Source organism: Macaca thibetana, chromosome 14, assembly GCF_024542745.1.
Source record: "Macaca thibetana thibetana isolate TM-01 chromosome 14, ASM2454274v1, whole genome shotgun sequence".
Taxonomy (NCBI): Eukaryota; Metazoa; Chordata; class Mammalia; order Primates; family Cercopithecidae; genus Macaca; species Macaca thibetana.
This window is the reverse complement of record NC_065591.1, coordinates 12,021,761-12,043,257: the sequence shown is the minus strand read 5'-3', so window position 1 is coordinate 12,043,257 and position 21,497 is coordinate 12,021,761. Positions and strand designations below refer to the sequence as shown.

The 21,497-nt window shown below is 58.5% G+C and overlaps 2 protein-coding genes across 6 annotated transcripts in view; both read right to left on the bottom strand.

Annotated features, from left to right (window-relative positions):
- FADS3 (fatty acid desaturase 3) overlaps positions 1-21,497 on the bottom strand; it is a 173,013-nt gene that overhangs the window by 20,236 nt on the left and 131,280 nt on the right. The window lies entirely within an intron of this gene.
- The window catches only part of RAB3IL1 (RAB3A interacting protein like 1), a 44,462-nt gene continuing 25,763 nt past the window's right edge, over positions 2,799-21,497 (bottom strand). For 3 of the 5 annotated variants that reach the window (XM_050756945.1, XM_050756943.1, XM_050756946.1), the window contains exons 2-10: positions 13,808-14,060; positions 13,326-13,421; positions 13,153-13,230; positions 12,228-12,446; positions 10,510-10,638; positions 10,302-10,414; positions 8,214-8,313; positions 4,811-4,877; positions 2,799-3,865 (exon numbers count right to left, since the gene is read on the bottom strand). In XM_050756945.1, the coding sequence (XP_050612902.1) occupies positions 3,783-3,865; positions 4,811-4,877; positions 8,214-8,313; positions 10,302-10,414; positions 10,510-10,638; positions 12,228-12,446; positions 13,153-13,230; positions 13,326-13,421; positions 13,808-14,060 (1,138 nt within the window). In that variant the 3' untranslated portion in view covers positions 2,799-3,782. Of the gene's footprint in view, positions 3,866-4,810; positions 4,878-8,213; positions 8,314-10,301; positions 10,415-10,509; positions 10,639-12,227; positions 12,447-13,152; positions 13,231-13,325; positions 13,422-13,807; positions 14,061-14,450; positions 14,687-21,497 lie in introns of those variants that run through there. The other 2 variants (XM_050756947.1, XM_050756944.1) reach the window with 2 other exon arrangements.

Genomic DNA, 21,497 nt, shown 5'->3' with positions numbered 1-21,497 from the left:
TGACAAAACCCCATTTCTACAAAAAAATACGAAAACTAGCAGGGCATGGTGGTGCATGCATCTGTAGTCCCAGCTACTTAGGAGGCTGAGGTAGGAGGATCGCTTGTGCCTGGGAAGCAGAGGTTGTACTGCACCGAGATCATGCCACTGTACTCCAGCCTGGGCGACAGAGGGAGACCTCGTCTCAAAAAATAAACAAAATCACACATGTTGGCAATGATGCAGAACCTTGTACATGGTTGGTAGGAATGTGAAGTGCTACAGCCAACTATAGAAAAGAGTATGAAAATGCCTTTAAAAAATAAAGATAAAACTACCCTATGATTCAGCAATTCCACTTCTGGGCATATACCCAAAAGAACCGAAAGCAGAGTCTTAAGGAGATATTTGTACATCTATGTTCTTAGCAGCATTATTCACAATGGCCAAGAGATAGAGGCAGCACAACTGTCCATCCACAGATGCTGGATAAATAAAACGTGGTCAGGCCAGGCGCGGTGGCTCACGCCTGTAATCCCAGCACTTTGGGAGGCTGAGGCGAGCGGATCATCTGAGGTCACGAGTTTGAGACCAGCCTGGCCAACATGGAGAAACCTCGTCTCTACTAAAAATACAAAAATTAGCCGGGCATGGTGGCACATGCCTGTAATCCCAGCTACTCAGGAGGCTGAGGCAGGAGAATTGCTTGAACCCAGGAGGTGGAGGTTGCGGTGAGCTGAGATCACGCCACTGCACTCCAGCCTGGGCAACAAGAACGAAACTCCATCTCCAAAAAAAAAAAATAATAAATAATAAAAAATAAAACGTGGTCTACGCATACAATGGAATATTATTCAGTCTTAAAAAGGAAGGAAATCCTGTCACATGCTACAACAGATGGGCACTGAGGATATGACGATGTGAAGTGAAAGGAGCCAGTCACGAGAGGACAAATACTGTATCATCCACTTAAATGAGGGCCCTCGTGCAGTGAAATTCATAGAAAGTAGAATGGGGGTTGCCTGGTGTGGGAGGAGGTAGAAATAGAGGGTTGATTAATGGGTATAGAGTCTCAGTTTTGTGAAATGAAAATGTTCTGGAGATATTTCAGAACACTGTAAATGCACTTAGCACTACTGAACTATACACTTAAAAATGGTTAAGGGAGCCGGGCGCGGTGGCTCAAGCCTGTAATCCCAGCACTTTGGGAGGCCGAGACAGGTGGATCACGAGGTCAGGAGATCAAGACCATCCTGGCTAACACGGTGAAACCCCGTCTCTACTAAAAAATACAAAAAACTAGCCGGGCGAGGTGGCGGGCGCCTGTAGTCCCAGCTACTCGGGAGGCTGAGGCAGGAGAATGGCGGGAACCCGGGAGGCGGAGCTTGTAGTGAGCTGAGATCCGGCCACTGCACTCCAGCCTGGGCAACAGAGCGAGACTCCGTCTCAAAAAAAAAAATAAAATAAAAAAAAAATAAAGTCTTTAGAATCATGCCTGGCCCAGTCAGTGCTCAGCTATTAGCTCTCGTTGAGAGATGCTGAGAGTGTGCGTCCATGCTTCAGGCATTTCAGTTCTCTGTTTATGACCCCACCTGGGGTCTGACAGTAGGCTATGCCATTGCAGGGGAGGCAGCGTGGGTCTGGGATGTGGGACCGTCTGCCTGGCTCCCGGAGTGTGGCCTGGTGTCTCCTGTCTTGGGTATGGCTGGGCCAGGAGCACAGAAGCTGGGGGTAGGTTAGACAGCTCCAGGGCCCAGACTTCCAACTTCCTTTGGCCTCCAGCTGACCCAGGACTCACAGAGAGGAAAGAAAGTGACTGCCACTCAAGAGAGGCTGTGGGGATCACAGCAGTGAACACAGCCTCTTGTGCCCTTTTCTGACACCCTCCTTTGCCTGCCTGCTTTCCTCTCTTCCATCTGACTGTGCATGTTCTGGTATGTTTTGTGATTGCCAGTCTTCCCCCGGACATTTTCAGCTCAAGCACAGGTGTCCCCAGCATGGGTGGAGGGCTTCATGCGGTCCCGGCCAGTCCATAGCCAGCCTGACCTACCAGCTGAGTGGCACCAAAGCCTCAGGCCAATAGGGAAGTCCCCACAAGGTGTCACCAGCCCAGTACACACTGATCCGACTCAGAAGCTGCTGTGCTCTCTGCCACCCCAGGAAGGCACCTACTGGCCTGGGCCCACATCCCTACAGGTCGGGAGGGGCTCAGCCACCACAAGACACCTTCCCAGCCCCACTCTGGGTCCTCAGAGGTCCTGGCCACCCCCACCTCTTCCAATTGTGACTGCTGCCCCTTGGTGAGAGCCCACCTAAGACCTGGGCTGGGAAACCCAGAGCTTCCATGGTCCCTGCCTGTACTTCCAGCAGATATCACCAATCCATCCTGTCACTGTCCCCCTGAGCACCAGGCGGCCTGGATGCTTTGCCTCTGAGCTGCAGGCTTCTACGAGACTGGAGGAGGCCACTGCTGGAGGCAAGGAGACCCAGGGGAGGACCTGCCCAAGGTGCCACAGTGAGGCAGCGGGAAAGCCAGCCCTGGTGCCATTCTTCCCGACAGCAGGCCACCAGCCACGGGGAGAGGGAGGCCTGGCTCATCCCCCAGTAACCCACAGCCCTCTGAATACTAAGGGAGGACTCAAATAGTCCTCCCCACAGCAAGTAAGTGGTGATGGCGGAGGTGGGGTGGCTTCAGGATTTGGGTTTAATCCCAAGCACGAGGGTGGGCAGGGAAAGGATTTGGTTTCATTCCTTCAGATGCCCAAGCCTTGGCCAGAGCCCCAGGGTGCAGGAGTGAGGGCGCGTGGCCACCCAGCCTGTACCAACAAAGCCTTCCTTTATTAAATAGAGATCGCGTTACATTCCATCCAAAGAAGGAAATCCGGACGTGGTGAGGGATGTGTCCAGGTGGGCGCCCTGAACCCTGGTCCCGAGTGGGCTCTGATGGGTGGTAGGGCCCAGTCCTGCCTGCCCACCCAGGCCCCACGTGCCAGGGCGCGTGTCTGCATGGCCACCCACAGCTGAAAACAGGCGTGGGCGATCGGAAGCCCTGTCTGTGTTCTACTGTGGGAGAAACTGCCCCAATCCTTCCAGCGGTTTTGGGAGCAGGGCCTCCAGGAGCACAGGGCTGAGATGGGGTGGGAGGGAAGGTGACAAGGGAGGCCTTTATGAAGGGGGAGGGAGGAAGGGGGAAAGGAGGGGAGGGAGGGAGGGGGGGCCTGACTCATCTTAACAAGGCTTTGGGGCAGTTCTGTGCTCCGGAGGCCCTGCCAGCCCCTCCCAGCAGTCCAATAGGGAGGCCACCGGGAACAAGGCATGGGATGGCCACAAGGGGGCGCCGCTGGCCCAGGGCTTGGCAGCTGGGGCGGAGGGTACCCTGGAGATCCAGCCACCCCGAACAGTCCCCTTCTGAAGACGTGCCGGCAACAAGGCACCTGCAGGCGGTTCTGGGGACTGGGGAGGGGGCGCTGGCTGCCTCAGGTGTCCCCTCCCAAGGGCTGAGGCCCCCTGAGTATGGATCCGAGCTCCCTGGTCTTTGGTGCTTTCTTGAAATCCTCCTGGTGGTGGCAGAACCCAGTGGGGAAGAGAGAGGGGTCTTGCTGTGAAGTCCAGGCCCGTCTGTCCCTCTGTCTGTCCCAGGATGGACATGTGGTGCTGGCTCAGTGCTGCCTCCGTGGCCTGTCTGTCCATCCGTTCTGCCTCTGGCTCAGGGCTGGCTCCAGGCCCGTCTCCCTGTGTGTGGGCTTGTTCTGGGATGGGTGTTTGCTCTGTCTCAGAGCTCCCCTTCAGGCCTGGGCTGTGCCCTAAGCCTCCTGGGGGAAGAAGCCGAGCTTGGCCAGTGACATCTCCTTCCGTAGCCTCATGATCTCCCAGAACATGGGCTCTGCTGCAGGCAGAGAGAGGGTGGACAGGTCAGGGGCAGCTCAGGGTCACCTCGGGCAGATGGCCAGGTCCCCTCCCGTGGCTTTGAACGGGGCAGCTGGCACAGCACCCTAGGGTCCCCAGCCCCCAAAACAGATGACCTCAGCGAGTGGCTGGATCTCTCTGAGGCTCCACTCTTGAGCCTTGGAAACTGCTGAGTGTCGACCACACTCGAGGGATCTGTCTGCACCACATTGACGGCCACCCCCACAGCCCGATGCAGACACGCAGGCACACGCTGTCACATGCAACAGCGGTGGTCCAGACCTGGGAACTACATTAGACAAGGCACAGATGCCTCCCTGGGACCCTCTCACAAGGACCCTGCGCAGTGAAGGGGGGACCACAGTGGCCATCCGGGGATCTAACAGGCGTCAACACCCAGCGTGCCTTGGCCTCCAAGGGGACTTGACCCCCAGGATGGAGAGAAGACGGCTCCTTACTCAGAGGGTGGGGCCAGACCGGTTCAGAAGACTCAGCAGGGAGCAAAGGTTGGTGGAGGAGCAGGGAGCCAGGCCTTGCAGAATGGGCTGTGGGGGAAGGGGGTGGAGGGAGGCCCTGTCCAGCATGGAGTAGAGTGGGATCAAAGGCTGGAGGCGGGCGAGCCTGTGTTCAGGTGACCAGGAGGAGATGGCCACACCAGGGCCAGGGAGAGATTCACAGGGGTGACCCCTTGTGCAGGACCGAGAGAGGTTTGGTGGCGGAAGAAAGACCAGCCGGACGGACTCAGGTACACAGCTCAGCACCCAGGAGGATGGTGTGAACCCTTTACTAACCCACAGCCCTCCCCGCTCCGCAGCCTCTTAGCTGAGTCTCGCCTCCACTAGGGGCAGCTGGGCCCAGAGGCCGCTTCCCCACCCAGCCCCACTCCCGTGTGCCATCCCTGCACCGGCCACCAGGGGGCGCTCACCGTCCTGCCGCACCAGGCCTTGCTGGATGTAGCGGATGTAGGTGAAGAAGTTGCACACTGCGGTGATCTGTGGGCAGAGGCGGGGACGGTGTGACCTGCCAGCCCCGCACACAGGATCCCCTGACAGGCGGATCTGAGCCCAGAGCAGGAGGCCCCAGGTCCCCGCAAAGCCAGGCAGTGCTCCCTGACTCAGCTGGGACTGGGCTTTCAAGTAGTAATCAACAACAGCATGACTAGCACCGTTATAATAACAATAGCAGCAACCATTTCATCAAGCGCCTGCAGCGAATGAAGCAGAAGCGCTTATTATTCCATTTTACATGGGGGAATGCGGAACCACCTAGGGGAAGCTGCTGATATCCATCACGGAGATGGCGGAGCTAATGAACCAGCGTGCAGCAGAGCTGCGAGATGAACCGGGCAGCCTGTCCCAGAGTCTATGCTCACCCTTCTCACAGGCCGGCTTGCTCCAGATGCTGGAGGTCTGGGCCAGCCAGGCCTCAGTCCAGTGCTACTCATAACATTAGGAAAGGAAAGGGGGTCAGAAGCCGCTCACCTGGGCTGCCCGGGGCCCCTGGAGCCTCAGGCCTGCTCCATGCCAGGCCCCGGGCACCCTGTGTTGGCTCAGACACTGCTATGAGGATTCATACCATGGAGAGGGTACTGTTGGTGCCTGGCCCAGGGCCCCTTCCCAGGCCTGGGCCCCATCTCCCAGCTGCTGGGCACTAATGGCTCCGAGGTGCCCCCCCCCCCGTACCTCCACCTCCTGTAGACCTCAGTCGATGACTGACTTGTGTGGAGATAGAAGTCACACAGTCCCCTTGCCTCAGGGTGGAACTCTGCTAAGAGCCCGGTGGATGGGGCTGAAGCTGGGCTGCGGCTGAGGCCACGTCCTAGCTGGACTCCCCCATCCCTTCCCTCATTCTCCTGAGAGCTGCACACAATCTCCTGGTGAGGCTCTGCCTCTGTGGAACCCAGCCTAAGACAGGGTGGAAGGTAGCTGGCAGCTGTGCCTGCCCGCAACAGCCCCTGCTGAATGTCCAACACTCCCGGGGAGGGACGTCGAGTGAGAGGGGCACCCACAGGCTGGGGAGCGGAGAAGCTTTGGGGAGGGGCAGGACGGTGGTGGCCTGGCAAAGATAGGGAGGTGTGAGAGAGCGGGGCGAGGTTGGGGGATCAGCCTGTTGTGGCAGGGACAGCGCTGCACAGGGAGGGTTGAGGAGAGGCTGCGGCAGGAGGGTTGGGCAGGGCAGAGCTCAGGACAGGAGCAGGGACAGTGGATGCCCACAGAGGCTCATGAGCAGGGAATAGCAGGGACGGGGGCTTTCTCTCTCCAGGGAGTGTGCTGGGGAGGAAACACTTCTCCCTGTAGACCCCACACGTCTTGGTCTCTCAGGGCAGGGACCACATCCTAAAACTTCAGACCCTCACCTCATTTCCCTCCCCCAGCTTCACCCAGTGCAGCAGGACACCCAGGCCAGGGACTTAAAGTGCTAGAGGTGACTCTGTTGAGCATGGGAATATCTTTCGTGTGGCCTGCTGTGGAGCCCTGGTTGGGCCTGGAAAGGGGTGATGGAGACATGTGGCCAGTGAACAAGGCTCAGTGGGCACAAATCCACAGGGTAGGGGCTGCAGTGGACTCAGAGCCAGGATCCCAGGTCTCGGCCGTGTGGCCCTGAGCACACCCCTTTCCTTTGCCAAGGCTCAGCCTCCCTTTCAGTAAATGGGTGCTCAGCACAACGCTGGGAGGACTCACGCTCAGAGGCCTTGTGGAGTCTGGCAAGGACAGTACAGTCTGCTGCCAGCAAAGGGACCGTTTGTCCCCTTTAGACCTGCTCCCCCGCGAGGAGCCTCTAGCAGGCCTGAGATGGTTGCTCGAACTGTGTCACTGGAAACGTGTTTCCAAGCATGTTCTCTCATTCTCCTCAATGCTCTTAAGAGTCAACAGGGGAGGCCGGGTGCGGTGGCTCAAGCCTGTAATCCCAGCACTTTGGGAGGCCGAGACGGGCAGATCACGAGGTCAGGAGATCGAAACCATCCTGGCTAACACGGTGAAACCCCGTCTCTATTAAGAAATACAAAAAACTAGCCGGGCGAGGTGGCGGGCGCCTGTAGTCCCAGCTACTGGGGAGGCTGAGGCCGGAGAATGGCGTGAACCCGGGAGGCGGAGCTTGCAGTGAGCTGAGATCCGGCCACTGCACTCCAGCCTGGGCGACAGAGCGAGACTCCGTCTCAAAAAAAAAAAAAAAAAAAAAAAAAAAAAAAAAGAGTCAACAGGGGGACAGAGGAAGAGGAATGCCTGTCCTCAATCCCCAGCTCGGTGAGAACCCGTGTCCTGGTCTGGGTCACTCGGCAGGGGAGGGTGGGAGCTGGGATTCCCAGAGGCCCCTTGGCACTCACGGCCGACATAAGGCTGGTGCACCAGATGCACCTCTGAACCTTCTCCAAAGCCTTGGCCAGCACCTGAGTCTGGGTGTCAGGAGCCCTGCACTCACCCGGAACTCTAGCATCGCTCCTGGCTTAGGTGACACTGAATGACAGAGGGGGGCGATGTCATCCCACGACCACATTTCATATATAAGGCTGCGTCTGAGCCAACTGGAGAGTGGCCCTCCTAATGGCTCTGAAGTCAGCTGCCCTGTGCAACAAGGCCATGTGGCAGGGGACTGTGGGTGTCCTCTAGAAGCTGAGGGTATCCCCTGCCAGCAGCCAGCAAGAAAACAGGGACCTCAGTCCTTCAAACACAAGGAACTGAATGCTGCCAACAGTGTGAGTTTTGAGGAGGACCCTGACTTCCAGAAAGGAACACAGTCCCCTGACAGCTTACTGCGACCTTGCGAGTCCCTGAGCAGAGAATCCAGTAAGTAGCGCTTAGACTCCCGACACGGGGAACTGCGTGCTATCAAACCACTGCCCATGGCTTGGCTGTGTGGCCCAAGTCAGTCTCTGTGCCTCTCTGAGCCTGTACCCTGCTCTGTAAATCAAGATGTAAGGCTGGGTGTCGTGGCTCACACCTGTAATCCTAGCACTTTGGGAGGCCAAGGCAGGCAAATCACCTGAAGTCAGGAGTTCAAGATCAGTCTGGCCAACATGGTGAAACCCCATCTCTAATAAAAATACAAAATTAGCTGGGCGTGGTGGCGCATGCCTGTAATCCCAGCTATTTGGGAGGCTGAGGCAGGAGAATTGCTTAACCTGGGAGGCAGACGTTGCAGTGAGCCGAGATTGTGCCACTGCACTCCAGCCTGGGTGGCAGAGTAAGACTCCGTCTCAAAAAAATAAATCAGTAAAAATAAGTAAATCAAGGTGTAGTGCTATTCATAACTCCCAGGCCCAGGGCCCAGAGTCCCAGCACCCAGGTGGCCCCAAAGGAGCCAAGTAACGCTTGCAAAGGCTGACTCACCCTGGCCCGGGAAGATGGCGAGATGTAGTAGTGGCTTTCGGAGTCTCCGAGCCGGATTCGGTGGCGGCAGGTGCGGGTCAGTCCACTCAGGGCACATGTGCTGGGGGAAAGCAAAACGGGTCATGAGGGCTGGCTGGGGCTCGCCCCCCTCCCCCCCCTCCTGCATGCAGGGAAGATGCAGCAGCCAAGAGGATACATGGGGAGGGGCAGGCCTCCCTTCCCCCACCAGGCTTCTAAAGGAGCCCAGAGCCAGGCAGAGAAGGGAGCTGGCCCCAGCCGTCCCCGAGACAGTCCTCGAACTAAGCTGAGCTCTACCCCTAGAACCCTTGTTTTGCCCCTACTGGGCAAGATAATTGGTTAATCTCGTACCAGGTGTACAGAGCCCCACCCTCTGCAGGCTCTGCAAATGCCTCTCCCTCCACTTCTGGGGACTCAGACCAGGCACTCCTCCCCACAGCTAGGCCAGGGTTGAGGTCTGGCTGCCTCCCCCTTCCCAACACTCAGCGGCTCCCCTGCTTTATCCATCCAGGCCTTCTGACCCCATTAACCCCCATGGTTCTCAGCTGTGTGCCAACCAACTCCGTCTAAGAGCCTTCTCGCATACCCTCTTCTCTCCTCCCCCAGTCCTGCCTGACTGCGCTCAGCATCTTCAGCCACCCACACGCAGGGTCTCTGTGGGCCCTGAGCAACCCCCATCTGGGCCCCACTCCCCAAATCTGCTCTTTGCTGGCCATGATCTGCTCAGCTCTCTCTTCCTCACCCTCCGCTTGCTCACCAGGTCCCCAGGTCAGGGCACAGCAGCAGGGCTTTTGGCCTGCATCCCCTCGGCTCCTTCTGGCCAACTCTCTGCCTCATTGCTCTCTTTCTTCTCCACATCAGAGCCAGGGGCTCCTCCAAAAACCCACGTCTAACCCATCATCTTTCCCTCTTGCTTTCCTAATTCCCAAGACATAGGGAGAATCCCAAATAAAAGAAGGTTTAAAAAGCTCCTTGGCTGCAGGACTTATCAGAGCATTTGTTGCCTCCTGGTTCACTGGGACTCTGATGGACCGGAGAGCCTCTTTTCAGGTGGCAGCTACTGATGACATTTTTTCTTTTTTGAGGCAGGGTCTCACTCTATCACCCAGACTGGAATGCAGTGGTGTGATCTCAGCTCACTGCAACCTCCGTCTCCCAGGCTCAAGGAATTCTTCTGACTCAGCCTCCAGAGTAGCTGAGATTACAGCCATGTGCCACCACACCTGGCTATCTTTTGTATTTTTAGTAGAGATGGGATTTTCTCCATGTTGGCCAGGCTGGTCTCGAATTCCTGACCTCAGGTGATCCACCAGCCTCAACCTCCCAGAGTGCAGGTGTGAGCCACTGCACCAGGCCTATTGATGACTTTTGCCTCACTGGCTGGTGGGTTAAAGCCCAAACCTGTGAAGGCTCTTTACACTCTGGCTCCAACAGCCTCTGCAGCCTCCACCCCAATTCCCTGTCCCCCCACTGCTTAGCCAGATGCCCCAGTGGTGCTTCTGTTAATATCCCAGCTTCTCATACCTTTGCACATTCTGTTCCCTCTGCCAGAAATGCCCTTCCCTGCTTGGCAAACTTCTATTAATCCTTCAAAACCTGGCTCAAATGCTCCCTCTCCATGATGAGCCTCCCACCAGGGTACCAGCCATCCCCAGCCAGCTCTTGGCTGCCAAGGTGAAATCCTCCCCAATTTCTGCCCCTTGCTCCCCCTGGCTATTTTGTTCCGCTGCTCCCCTGCTCAATGCCAGGTGAGTAGCTGGAGGACAAATGCCAGGGCTACTGCATTATTTATTGGCAGGGGCAGAGCCAGCAACTGACAATCATGGTTCAAGAAGAAAGGGAGGGCACAGGGCAGGCCAATCAGGAAGAGGCAGACCCCAGCTCCCAGCCTCTCTGGAGAGCCTGCAGGTTCACAGAAAACCTGCCAAACTGCCTCCTTGCCCTGTGAGGGCAGCAACTGTCCCTGTCCCATTGGCGTTGCTGCATCCTGACCGCCCCTCGGCGCAGCGAGCACACAGCTTGGCAGAGCTTTCCTGCATGGGCAGGAAGGAGCTAAGACCCTCAGCTTACTTGGTGCTGCTGCACTCAACCTCGGCCACCTTCACTGCAGGCAGTGTCTGCGAAGCCACCGGCTCAATGGTGAGCGTGTTGTCCTCCACGGCGGCCCGTACCAGCGTTGAGAGCTGCGGCAGACCAGGGTGGCAGGCAGGGTGGTAAGGGGCTGGGCCCTGGCGGAGGGGCGGGTCCCCCAGCTGGCCCCGCCTCTGCCATGCCTCACCTCCTGCATGGTGAAGTCCAGGCAGGGGCCCACGTCCTCCCGGTGCACCCTTTCCAGGAAGGGGCAGGTCTTGTCCAGGGTGGGGGCTTCCCTCCAGGCCTGGAACTCTGCAAACAGGATTGTGTCCACCTGTGGGGGAGGGCAAGCGGGGTGGGGGCAGTTAGGGGACTAGGGCCAGCACAGAAGATGCAGGCTGAGCTGAAGGGGAGCGAGGGAGGGCGTGGGGCAGGCCCAGCAAGCCAGCAGGTCAGTCCCCAGCAGACGTGCAGGGAAGCCAAGTCCAGCGGCAGCAGAACTCCCTTCTGCCCTTTGCACCAAAGAATTTAGAACTACAAGTTTTGTTTCCAGGTCGGCGTTAAATTTCTTGGTGCAATAGGATTTTAGAGTGCGGTGCAGGGCTTTGTCCTGAAGACCATCACTGCCTCCTTGAGGAGGAAAAGTCAAAGAGCAACTGGCAGGAGGCTACAGGTACCAGCAGGTACACAGGCACGTGCACACAGGAGGGGACACACACAGGCTGCCCAGGGCCCACGCCTTGGAGGCGACTGCTGGCCTACCCCAGGCCGCATGCAGAGGGAGGGAGGCTGGGAGGGGGCAAAGTGGGAGGCCCTTCTCTGGGGTCATTTACCTGTCGGGAAAAGGAGGGAGAGGGAGTGGAGGCGGGGGCTGGGGGCTCCCCAAGAGGGAGCTGCCAGGCCGGCTCGTAGGTGAGGTGAACCGCCTTGCTGGGGACCACGCAGAGGAGCAGGGAGAGCAGCGGGGCCAGCCCGGGCTGGGCCGGATGGACAGACAGATGGACGGACAGACAGGCAGACAGACAGGTAGACAGGTGCACAGAGACAGAACAGGAGGAAGGGGAGAAGTTAATGTACATTCAGAAGCTCAGAGCTCAGGAGGTGGATGAGGGCCTGCTCGTCTTCCCTGGAGGCCCTGGAGACAGAGGTGCAAGCCAGGATGGAGTTGAGTGGGCTGGCGCCAGGGACCCAGGAAGCTGGAGGCACCACAGCCCTCTGAGCGCAGCCCTGAACTCAGCTCTTGACGTCCCTGTCTCTTTGGTTCCTCCGGCAGCCCCAGGAGGCCCCATTTATCAGGTGAGGAAGCTGAGGTGCTGACAGGTGGCCGCATTTGCCTACGGACCATGACCATGAGTCCAGCCCAGCCTGGACCCAGCAACTGGTGTGGCCAGCTGAGGTGGGATGGAGACACCATCCAAAGGCCACGCTTGTCTCCGCCCGACAGTCAGAGGGCGCCAGGAACCCCCTGAGCACAGGGCTGTAACCAGGTGGTCCTGGGGCTCAAGGCTGTGGCCACACGGGGTTCAGGCAGCCTCCCCGCTGAGGCCCAGTGGCTGCTGCTTGGCCTCTTAAGGCCAAGGAAATGTGTGTCTCAGTGGAAGCCCCAGATCCTCAGGGCCAAAGCCATCCTCAGGGCCAAAGCCAGGCTCAGGTGCAGAGACCACTACCTACTGCTTGGAGTCAGCAGGGCAGGGAGGGGGCCTCAGGTCCCCAGATGGTGCACCCTGGAGGCTGCAGGCCAAGTGCCTCGGATCACAGGAGGTTGGAGAGAAAGGACCTGCCCAGCCCTCACATCCCAAAGAGTCGCAGGACAGGCTCCAGGTCACACAGCGTGGGGCAGGCTGGTCCTCACTGGGCTCTGGCCCTGCCTACCACAGGCACTGCCACCCTTCCCCGTACCCAGAGCCCGCCCCCCGCCCTCACCTCCTTGCCCTCTCTGTCTGGGGTGAGGGTGTGTCCCGCAGCGGGGCACACGGCGGGGCAGAGGGCGCTGCTGGTGCTCTTGTGGCGAGAGTGGCCTTTTCGGGGCCCAGCCTTGGTGGGGCTCAGCAGCTGGGGGTGAAGCTCGCGGTTGGGAGAGGCTGGTGTGGATGTGATGACCAGTGTCTTCAAGGCTGTCACCTCTGCCTGCAGCATGTCGATCTGCAAGGGATGGGATGGCTGTCAACCCTCACCCAGGCTGGATGCCATCCTGGCTGCCACCGCCTATCAGCCCAACTCAGGACAATGCACCCCTGCAGCGATGAGCAGCTAGTCCCTCCTGACACCCTCAGAACAGCCTTCGTGGCAGAGACCCAGACACTCATTTTACACATAGGGAAACTGAGGCTCACAGAGGCGACATGGTCTGCCCAAGGTCATGCTGTGAGCAGGATTCTGTTAGGAACAAGTGTCTGGGAGCTGGCTAGGCCTCCCATGAGAATTCTTGGGGCCCCCACGAGCCAGGAAAGGCCCAGGCCTCACATTTTGCAGATGGGCAACCAGGCTTGGAGAGAGGAAGCAACTTGCCCAGGCTCAGCCAGCCACACTGAGTGAGCTTTCTGCTTTGTGAAGTGGGGCTGGGAGGACAGGGAAGAAGGTACAATAATCACAGGGTCCTCCCAGCCCCAGCACGACCCCAGAAAAGGCTCTGCCTTGCAGCAGAATCACTGATGGAGTTCCGGGGCACTGGGCCCTGTGATCTCAGACCCCCACCCTTCCCTTCCCTCCCTGGGCCTGGGTTCACCCATTCCTGCTGGCCCCACTGGGCCAGACGAGCGTCCACTCAGGCAGTGAAGCTCACTGTTCGCTGAGCCGGGAGGCAGGGCGGGTGCCTGGGCTGGCCTGGGCAGGCGGGGACGGGCCTCACCTTGCCCCGAGCCTCCTTCAGCTGCTTTTCTGATGCCGCCTGCTTCATGTTGGCTTCTCGAACCATCTTGTGAGCTTCCTAGGAAGAAGGCAGTGCCTGCATGAGTGGCGAAGAGCTGATGGACACCCAGGTGACCCATTCCCCAAGTTGTTCCTGCTGCTCAGCCCGTGTACCTCGAACAGGCTGGCCGTCAGCTCCTCCAGCTCCTGTTCTAGCTGCTCCCGCACCTTGGAGAGCCGCTCACATTCCTCGTCCTTTAGCTTCAGCTCCTGGAGGAAAAGATGCAGGCACTTGAGGCCCTCAGCATCCCCAGGCCTGGCACGGGAGGGACCAGGCCCACCTGACCAGGCTCCATCCCCTGGTTATTTGATGTGGGGCCCAGAGCTTACTTCCTCTGGTGCCTGACAGTTGATGATGCTTTTTCTGTTTAGCCGCAGCATGAAGCTGAAGCCCTGCCTGCCAGTTCATCAGAGCTCAGGGCAGGTTTGCAGTCAAGACCACCATCGGTGTGCCCAGCACAGGCCTGGCCTGCAGTTGGCCTCAGCGAGGGCACATCCCTCTCCTTTGGGCACATCTCTGGGCACCTGAGAGCCCACAGCTCTCCCAAGCGGACTTCTTCCCACCAAAGCCCCCCAAGCCTGCTACAGGCACCCACCTTCTGCGCTCTGTGCAGCTCCTCCTTCAGGAACTCAGAGCCCTTCTCTCGGATCTCCATGGAAGAGCTGCGCAGGCGCAACACGTCCAGCTGGGTGGCTGCAGGGCCCTCCTGGCCTTGGGCCTCCTCCCCTGCAGAGGTCTCCACCAGGGCTCCTGGGGACTCCCTGTGGCCTTGGCAGGGGTCCGTGCTCTTCCAGGGGACCGGGACAGCTGCAAGGGGTGGCGGGAGGCCCTGGTCTGGCTGGGGTGGGCTGGAGACAAACAAGGGCATCCGCAGGTTCAGGGTGGGGTCCTGAGGCCTGGAGAGCTGAGCCCAGAAACCACTCCGGGGCAATGTGCCTACCACTTGAGCCTCAGCCTTTCCATCTGAAAACTGGGACACTACCAGCTATCATCAGGGTTGTTACAAGGGCAAATGTCCAAGCACAAAGTCTCCTGGGGCAAGAGGCTCATTCCTCTTTGTCAACCACCCCCTCCAGCCCAGGGCTGAGGGCTGCGTTTGGCACATGCGGTAGGTGTTCAGCACACAGTAGGTGTGCAGCACACAGCAGGTGCGCAGCCTGTTTGTCTAACGGACGACTGTAAATGCATCAGGCGTGAGTCCCACCTGTATAAAGTGAAGCCTATGCCGATGGTCCTACCTCAAAGGCCACTGAATGATCAGAGGAGGTGTGCGTAAAACCTTGGCACCTCGGATGCACTCAAGCAGGAGCTGCCTTCACTGATACAGTTAATGCGAATTCTGCCCCTTTCGGGGTGGACCCGAGAGGAAGGATGAGGCCAGGGCAGGCAGGGCTGAGGCAGGAAGATTCTGCAAACATCTTAGGCAAGACAGACCCACTTCCTGTCCCCCTGGACTTGGTGGGGAGCAGTCCCAGCTCTCCCCTGGCCTGCCGTGTGACCTCAGGCAAACACCCACTTCTCTGGGCCTCAGGACCCTCCCTTCCCTGAAGCTGCAGACCCTGAAGGTGGTGTGGGGCCTCACTCCCCCCATCTACACCCCCCACTCCAAAGTGGACCCTGGAGAAGGAAGGGAGGGCGAAGGCCCGGCCAGCGGTGTTTTGTGCCAAGACAGCACCTCTGGACTCGCTCACTCAGCAAAAGCTGGAGGCTCCTGAGCCAGCAGCTTCTGAGCCGCAGCAGCCAGGGCTGGGGCTGGGGGGCTGGGCAGGCCGCTGATATCAGTGAGGGAAGTTGGGGGGAGGGGCTCAGGGAGGCTGCACCAGAGGGGGAAGGCAAGGCCAAGGAGAATGTGGGACTCAGGATAGCTGAGGCAGAGGGAGGAGTGAGAGGCAAGTCTGTGGACCAGTCTCCCCTCCCTGTCCTCAGGACCTTGGGAAGGTCACCAAGCAGCCCCTGAGCCTCAGTTTCTCCCTTGGTTAACACACAGAAAATGGGTCCCCAGAGACTCCAGCAAGGAGCCCACTTCCAGCAGTGAGTCCCTTCACACAGATCCGTCCAGCTGCCCGGCTCCACCTGCCCTCCGCTCTGGCTCCTCAGGCTGGGTCCTGCCTGACAGGGATGTGGGTTTGAGGATTAAGGTGGGGACACATATCCATCACTCCATCAACAGTGTCTATGCCAGGCAGGGCTCTCTCCTAATACTCTTGTTTGGGGAAGTCTTGTTGGCAACGGTCCCCCGCAGCCTGAGAGCTACGGTGGTGCCCTGGGCTGGGGTCTGTGCCCTAGGGACTCACACTGCCAGATTCTACCAGGTCTCTAACCACCCTGTCTCCTTTAAAATTCTCTCAACAGCCACCAGGCGCAGTGGCTCACGCCTGTAATCCCAGCACTTTGGGAGGCTGAGGCAGGTGGATCACCTGAGGTCAGGAGTTCGAGACCAGCCTGGCCAATATGGTGAAACCCCGTCTCTGCTAAAAACACAAAAATTAGCCGGGCCGAGATTGTGCCACTGCACTCCAGCCTGGGCGACAGAGCAAAACTGTCTCAAAACAAACAAACAAACAAACAAACAAACAAACAAAAAACTCTCTGATCGGCCCTCGTGGCATCATTCCGTTCTACAGATGAGGGGACAGAGACTCACAGAGTGAAGGCACTTGCTGGGGGTCATGCGGCTGGTCAGTGACAGTGCTGGGACAGCTGGCCAGGTCTTCAGCCCAGGCCCAAAGCTTCCCCACTGCAGGGGAAGGGCAGGTGGGCGGGGAGTATGAGTGTTGGAATCCACACATCTGCTTCAAGATGAAGGGCTGCTGGGCCCAGGGGGACTCGGAGGCTCCTCTTTGGCTGCAGTAGGGAAATCTGACCCACTTCTGGCCCGAACTGGCTTCTCAGACTCTGCGCAGGCCCAGAAACCCCCTTTCCAGAAGGGAAGGCCTGGGCAGGGGGAGCTGTGGCAGAAAGAACAGGCCAGATGGGGCAAGCCTGGGGTCCACGTCAGCCTCTGAGCTGGGGTACACATGAGCCCCTGAGAATGCTTCTGAAATTCTCTGAACCTGCTTCCGCACCTGAGGGATAGGAGCTAAAATCCTGCAGGAGGGGCTCTAAGAATCAAGAGCTCTAAGAGCAGTCCCAACCTGGCGCTGGGTGAATCGTGTTCAATCCACAGCCATGTTTGGCTGAGACGCCCACGAAGCCTGCCTGGCCTCTGGGTCCCGCGGCTTAAACTGGAGGCCTGGGGACCCCTGCCAACAAGACTTCCCCAAACAAGGGTGTTAGGAGAGAGCCCTGTGTGGCATAGACACTGTCGATGGAGAGATAGATATGTGTCCCCACCTTAATCATCACGGCCCAAGCCCTCAGGTGGGACAGGATGGCCATAGTCACTCAGGCTGGGCTGGAGGCTGCTCACTGCAGGCCAAGGGCAAGAAGCGACAGCACAGGACAGGACAGAAGACTCTCACCATTGCCTACGCCCTGACCGAGGAGAAGCAGACTGATGGCCCTCCCCGGGGGGCCGGGCTTCATCCACCAGTGTGGTCTGGGCCTCTGGCCACAGTGAAAGACTAACTCTCTCTCCTGCTGGTCCCAAGCACACGGTCTGGAGGTGTGGCTGGCTGTCCTCGCCATTTTCCCAACAGGCACTCACTTTTGCCTTGTGGGGCGGAGTGGGGACAGGGCCCAATTTTGCAGCCAGAGGAAACAGTGGTCCAGGAGGCCTGAGACAGAGTCTGTGACACCCTTCCCATCCCCCCCAGTAGAAGAGCCCAAAGCCCAATACTAATGGCAGGAAGTGTGGGACACGGGAACAGTGGGACCACCCGGTAGCCACCAACTCCCCAACGCCAAAGGTGGCAGGAGCAGGGGGGGAAGAAGGGCCTGACCTGCCCTTGGAGGGTAGCCGGAATCTGCAGACCTTCCTCCCCCTCATTTCCGGGCTGCAAGGCCCACTCCTGAGACTCAGAAATTTCAAAGAGGGGACCCTGGGCTCCTCAGGTCCAGCCGAAGCCAGAACCTCCGATCTCACACACACTGCGGCCTCCCAGAGCAGAGGCCTGGAAACCCGGCTGTGAACACCCAAGTCAGTGGCGAACTCAGTCCTGGGACAAGCAGGGACCACTTAGGTTTCTGCTGCCCAACGTCCCTACCCTCCTCAGTCCCGGTCCACCCCTCTCTGTACAAACCTCCTCAGTCCCCGTTCCCTGCGGAAACAGAGCCCAGCATCTGAGATGAGCCACAGATGCCTCTGGAAAGGGGCCTGCTCAGAGGGTAGGAGTCAAGATCAGAGGTAGATGGGGCAGCCAACATCCCCCATCCCAGAGCCAGCTCCCACCGCCGAGAGGGCCCCGGGCAGTTCATACAGGAAAGGCCCCCTGGGTCACTTCCCCAGGAAACACACAGCTAAGAGAAAACGCAGCAACCACAATCCTCACCCCACCAGGCCCGCCCTAGGACGGCCAGCAGGGCTTTTGCCCCGACCCACAAAATAAGAAGGAGACCTAGACTCCGCGGCCCTCAGTATCTCCCTGAGCCAGCAGGGCCTGGCCAGAGGCCAGACCAGCCTGTCCCTCAACCAGTGCCCAAGAGGACCCTGTCCAGTTACCTCCTGGAACTAAAGACCCCTGTTGGTCATGGGCACAGTGGATTCATTAAATAAGCAGGGGAGGGGACAGCACGGGTGGCTCTGAAAATGGGCCAAGGAGAGGGCTGGGAGGGCACACTGGGACCACTCAGCGTGCTGCCAGGGCCCAGGCCTCGAGGGAGGCTGCAGAAACCCCGACACAGGGCCTGGCTCCTGGGGGCGGTACCATGGCACAGGGGCCTATTCAGACTCACACTCTGCCTGTGCAGTGAGGCTGAGGGGATGGAGGCTGACAGCCATGTGACTCATATCCAGGGACCAAGGGAGTCCCAGGAAAGAGTTGGTGGGCTAGCTCTCAAGCCAGCCTGCAAGCCCAGCAAAGCTCAGCTCCCCTAAAGAGCAGCCAAGTCTTCAGCCCCCAACCCACAAGCATGTCAGGTTCCCAAATGCTTGGCCACATCCGCTCCAGCACACCACTCCACAGGTGTCGTGGGCCTGGAAGCTCGGGACAATTGCAGGGAGATGTGCTCCTCCATCTGGTTTCCAGATGAGGCCCCTGAGGTTCAGAGAGGGATGGTAACCTGGCCAGAAAACACAGCAAGGAAGCGGCAGGATGGGAACTGAACTCAGAGTACAGGCATAGCGCATCACGTGGCCTGTCACCCAGAGGAAAGGGGATGAATGGCGGTTTCGGAGAAGTGAGGCGGGAGGCAGATGGGGTTTGAGGAAGTCTGAGACAGTGCCCAAGTACTAGGGGTGCCACCCAAGACTGCTGTACAGCCAGGCAGGACCTGGCCTAGGAGGGGACAGCAGAGGGGACACACAGAAACAAAAGATGGGCAGGGGGAATTGTGGGAGGACCAGCAGCTGGATAGGGGGCAGGAAAAATTAGTCATTAATTAAGATAATTCAAAACTAAGGAAAAGGTGAAAGTTGAGAACAGTGGTGCCCATGCTGGGAAAGAGGAACTGGGAGGGGGTCTTTCAGGGACAGGAAAGTGGGTGGCTGAGGCATTTGGGAAGTGGCACGTCCCGTAGGCAGCTGAGGGGGAATAGGCAGGATGGGGTGACGCTGTCGAGTGGCACTGGCTTGGGAAAGCAGCCGCAACCTGAGCCTGGATGATGGGCTGTCAGTGGAGACAAGGGCTTGAGAGCCAGCCGGAAGAACAGACGAGAGTGTTGGACACTGGAGCTGAAGAGTATCCAGGACCCGGGGATGAAAGAGATCGTCATGAGTCTCACTGAGTTGGGCCAGGATCCAATGAGCTCAAAGCAAGGAGGGGACAAACGGACAGGTGGGAACCAAGGAGGGCCTGGGCCACAGGGGAAGGGGGAGCCAGAGTGGGCAGAAGGGCACAACAGCACGTCCTAGTAGAGACCATGGAGGAGGGGGAGAGAAGGTCAGGAACAGCGGGGGATGGGAAGCAGACCAGAACATCCAAAGCAGGTGAGTCAGGCCGCCAGGCCAGCCCAGCCCAGCCCTGGCAGGGGAATCCAGCCCTGTCTCTCCACCGGAGCCAGCACAGGGCCTAGGTGGGGGCGCATCTCACTACTCTTCGGCTACAGGGCCGGGCACGCAGTACATCCTCAAATCTGCCTGTGGTGACCCTGCCCATTCAGTCCAAGAATTGACACCGAAGGCCTCCAACAGCTAGCGTGTATACTGAGCACCCATTATGTGTCAGGCACCCCACCAGCCGTGACCCATCCAATCTGCACGACCAGGCGGCCCCCTTCTTACCACATCCTATTTTGGTTTGCATCTCCCTCCTGCTACCTCATTTCCCAAGACCTACTGGGCATAATTCCTGTGCAGAGCTCGAAGGGTCTAGGACAAGCAGGATTCTAATGAGGATGTCTGCCCCCAACACCCATGTCCTGATTACGGAACAGCAGGAAAGATCTCCACCTGTTGAGGGGTAGGGCAGGCAGTTAGATCATGGAGGGCTTCCAGGGAGCAGCAACAGCAAGGGTTATACAACCCCTTCCCAATGAAGAGGCCTGCATGTCTGACCCTGGAGCCCTCGGGCCATACTTCAGACTCTGTCTCATGGCCTCTAGTCCCCCGTGACTTAGGCCTTACAGGCAGGAGCTCACAGATCCATGCCCTTAGAATAGCCAAGGCCCAGGGCAGGGAAGTGACTTGCTCAGGATCACAGAGCCAGTTGGTGGCCCCTGCAGCTCTGCCTGCCACAAAACCATGCTCCCCAACCCCTGGGAGGCTGGAGATAGGCATGATGAGCCCTGTCTCTGGGGAAACTGAGACCGGGGAGGAGGGGGCTGCAACACTGTCATGTGGGAACTCGAACGCTGGCTTCCGCTGGCCAAGTCCCAAGTGCCCAGCACTGTGTTAGATACAGAAGTACTCAAGACGCTGTCCTCACCTCGTCACCTTGGAGCAGGCTTGGCACCCAAAACTATGAATGTGTGAAACTGTGGGGAATTGGAAGGGGAGCAGCCCAGTTTGGGGAGCACCTAAAGTCAGACTGGAGCTGCCTCTGGGTTTGGAGTGCAGGGCCCAGGCTCAGGAGTCCCAAGGAGGAGAACTCACCCAGGCTGCTGCAGAGCCCAGCCACTGCCACCCACCCCAGAAGAGCAGCCCAGGGCTGGGGCCATGACCAGGACCCGGCCATTAACAAAGCACAGCCACCAAGAGACAGAGCTCAGTTCATTTCACAGGTGAGGAAACCAAGCCCAGAAACATCACTGACCCCGCCCTGGTCACCAACTCTTAATCCCAGCTCCTCCTATTCTAGATCAGCAGTTCCAAATATACACCTGCCAGAGCTGTCATCGCTTGGTCAGTCACCTGGCAAGTATGACTCTGAACAGGACCCCTCCCAACTGCTGCTGGGGTCTGGGTGAGCTCCTAGGACACCAAGCACCCAGTGGGGGCTGGCGGCTTGGCCCCTGACTCTAAATTCCTGTTTCCACACCCATATAGGGGGCCATTGAAATACAGAGCTCAAGATAACCCCCAAGCTCTGCCTCACCCCTTCCCCCAGCTCCTCACTGCCCCTCATCCTTTCCATCTGCATTTATGAAGCACCTATTATGATATGAGCTCAGCACCCAGCTAGGCCCCCGGGGGTGCAGGGGTGCATGCAGGAAGTGAGCCACATTGAGGATTCTGTGGGGGTCAGCCTGGCAGCTGGCTCATCCAGAGTGGCGCTGGGAATATGGCAGGGGGGCTGGATGGGGGGGAGGGGTCCTTGCCCAGGATTTAAGGCTCTCCGACTCTCCTCGAAGCAACCATCCATCTACTCATGGCTCTCAGCTGTGTCTGGCCTTGGCCTGGATGCCTCCAGGGAAGGACATTCTCTGACCTGAGATCATTCCCACCCCCAGAAACCACTTATTTTACCTAAAGGTCCAGAGAAGGAAGTCCACATTCTCAAGGTCACACAGCAACTAACTCATGGCTGTGTTGCCTGAGTCCACCCGGCCCAAGACACAGGCTTCCTGCAGAGGAAGCTACTCCCCAAACACAATTCACCCCAGGCAGGACTGCCCTAACTTCTCCAGGTATCACAAACCCACATCAAGCACTTTCTCCTAAGCCAGCCTCCTTCCTCCCAGCACAATGCCAAGGAATACACTGGTGGCCTTCAACTCTCTCCCTTTAAGAGTCTCAAGCCTTAGGGCAGGGCGTGGTGGTGAAAGCCTGTAATTCTAGCACTTTGGGAGGCTGAGGCAGGTGGATCACC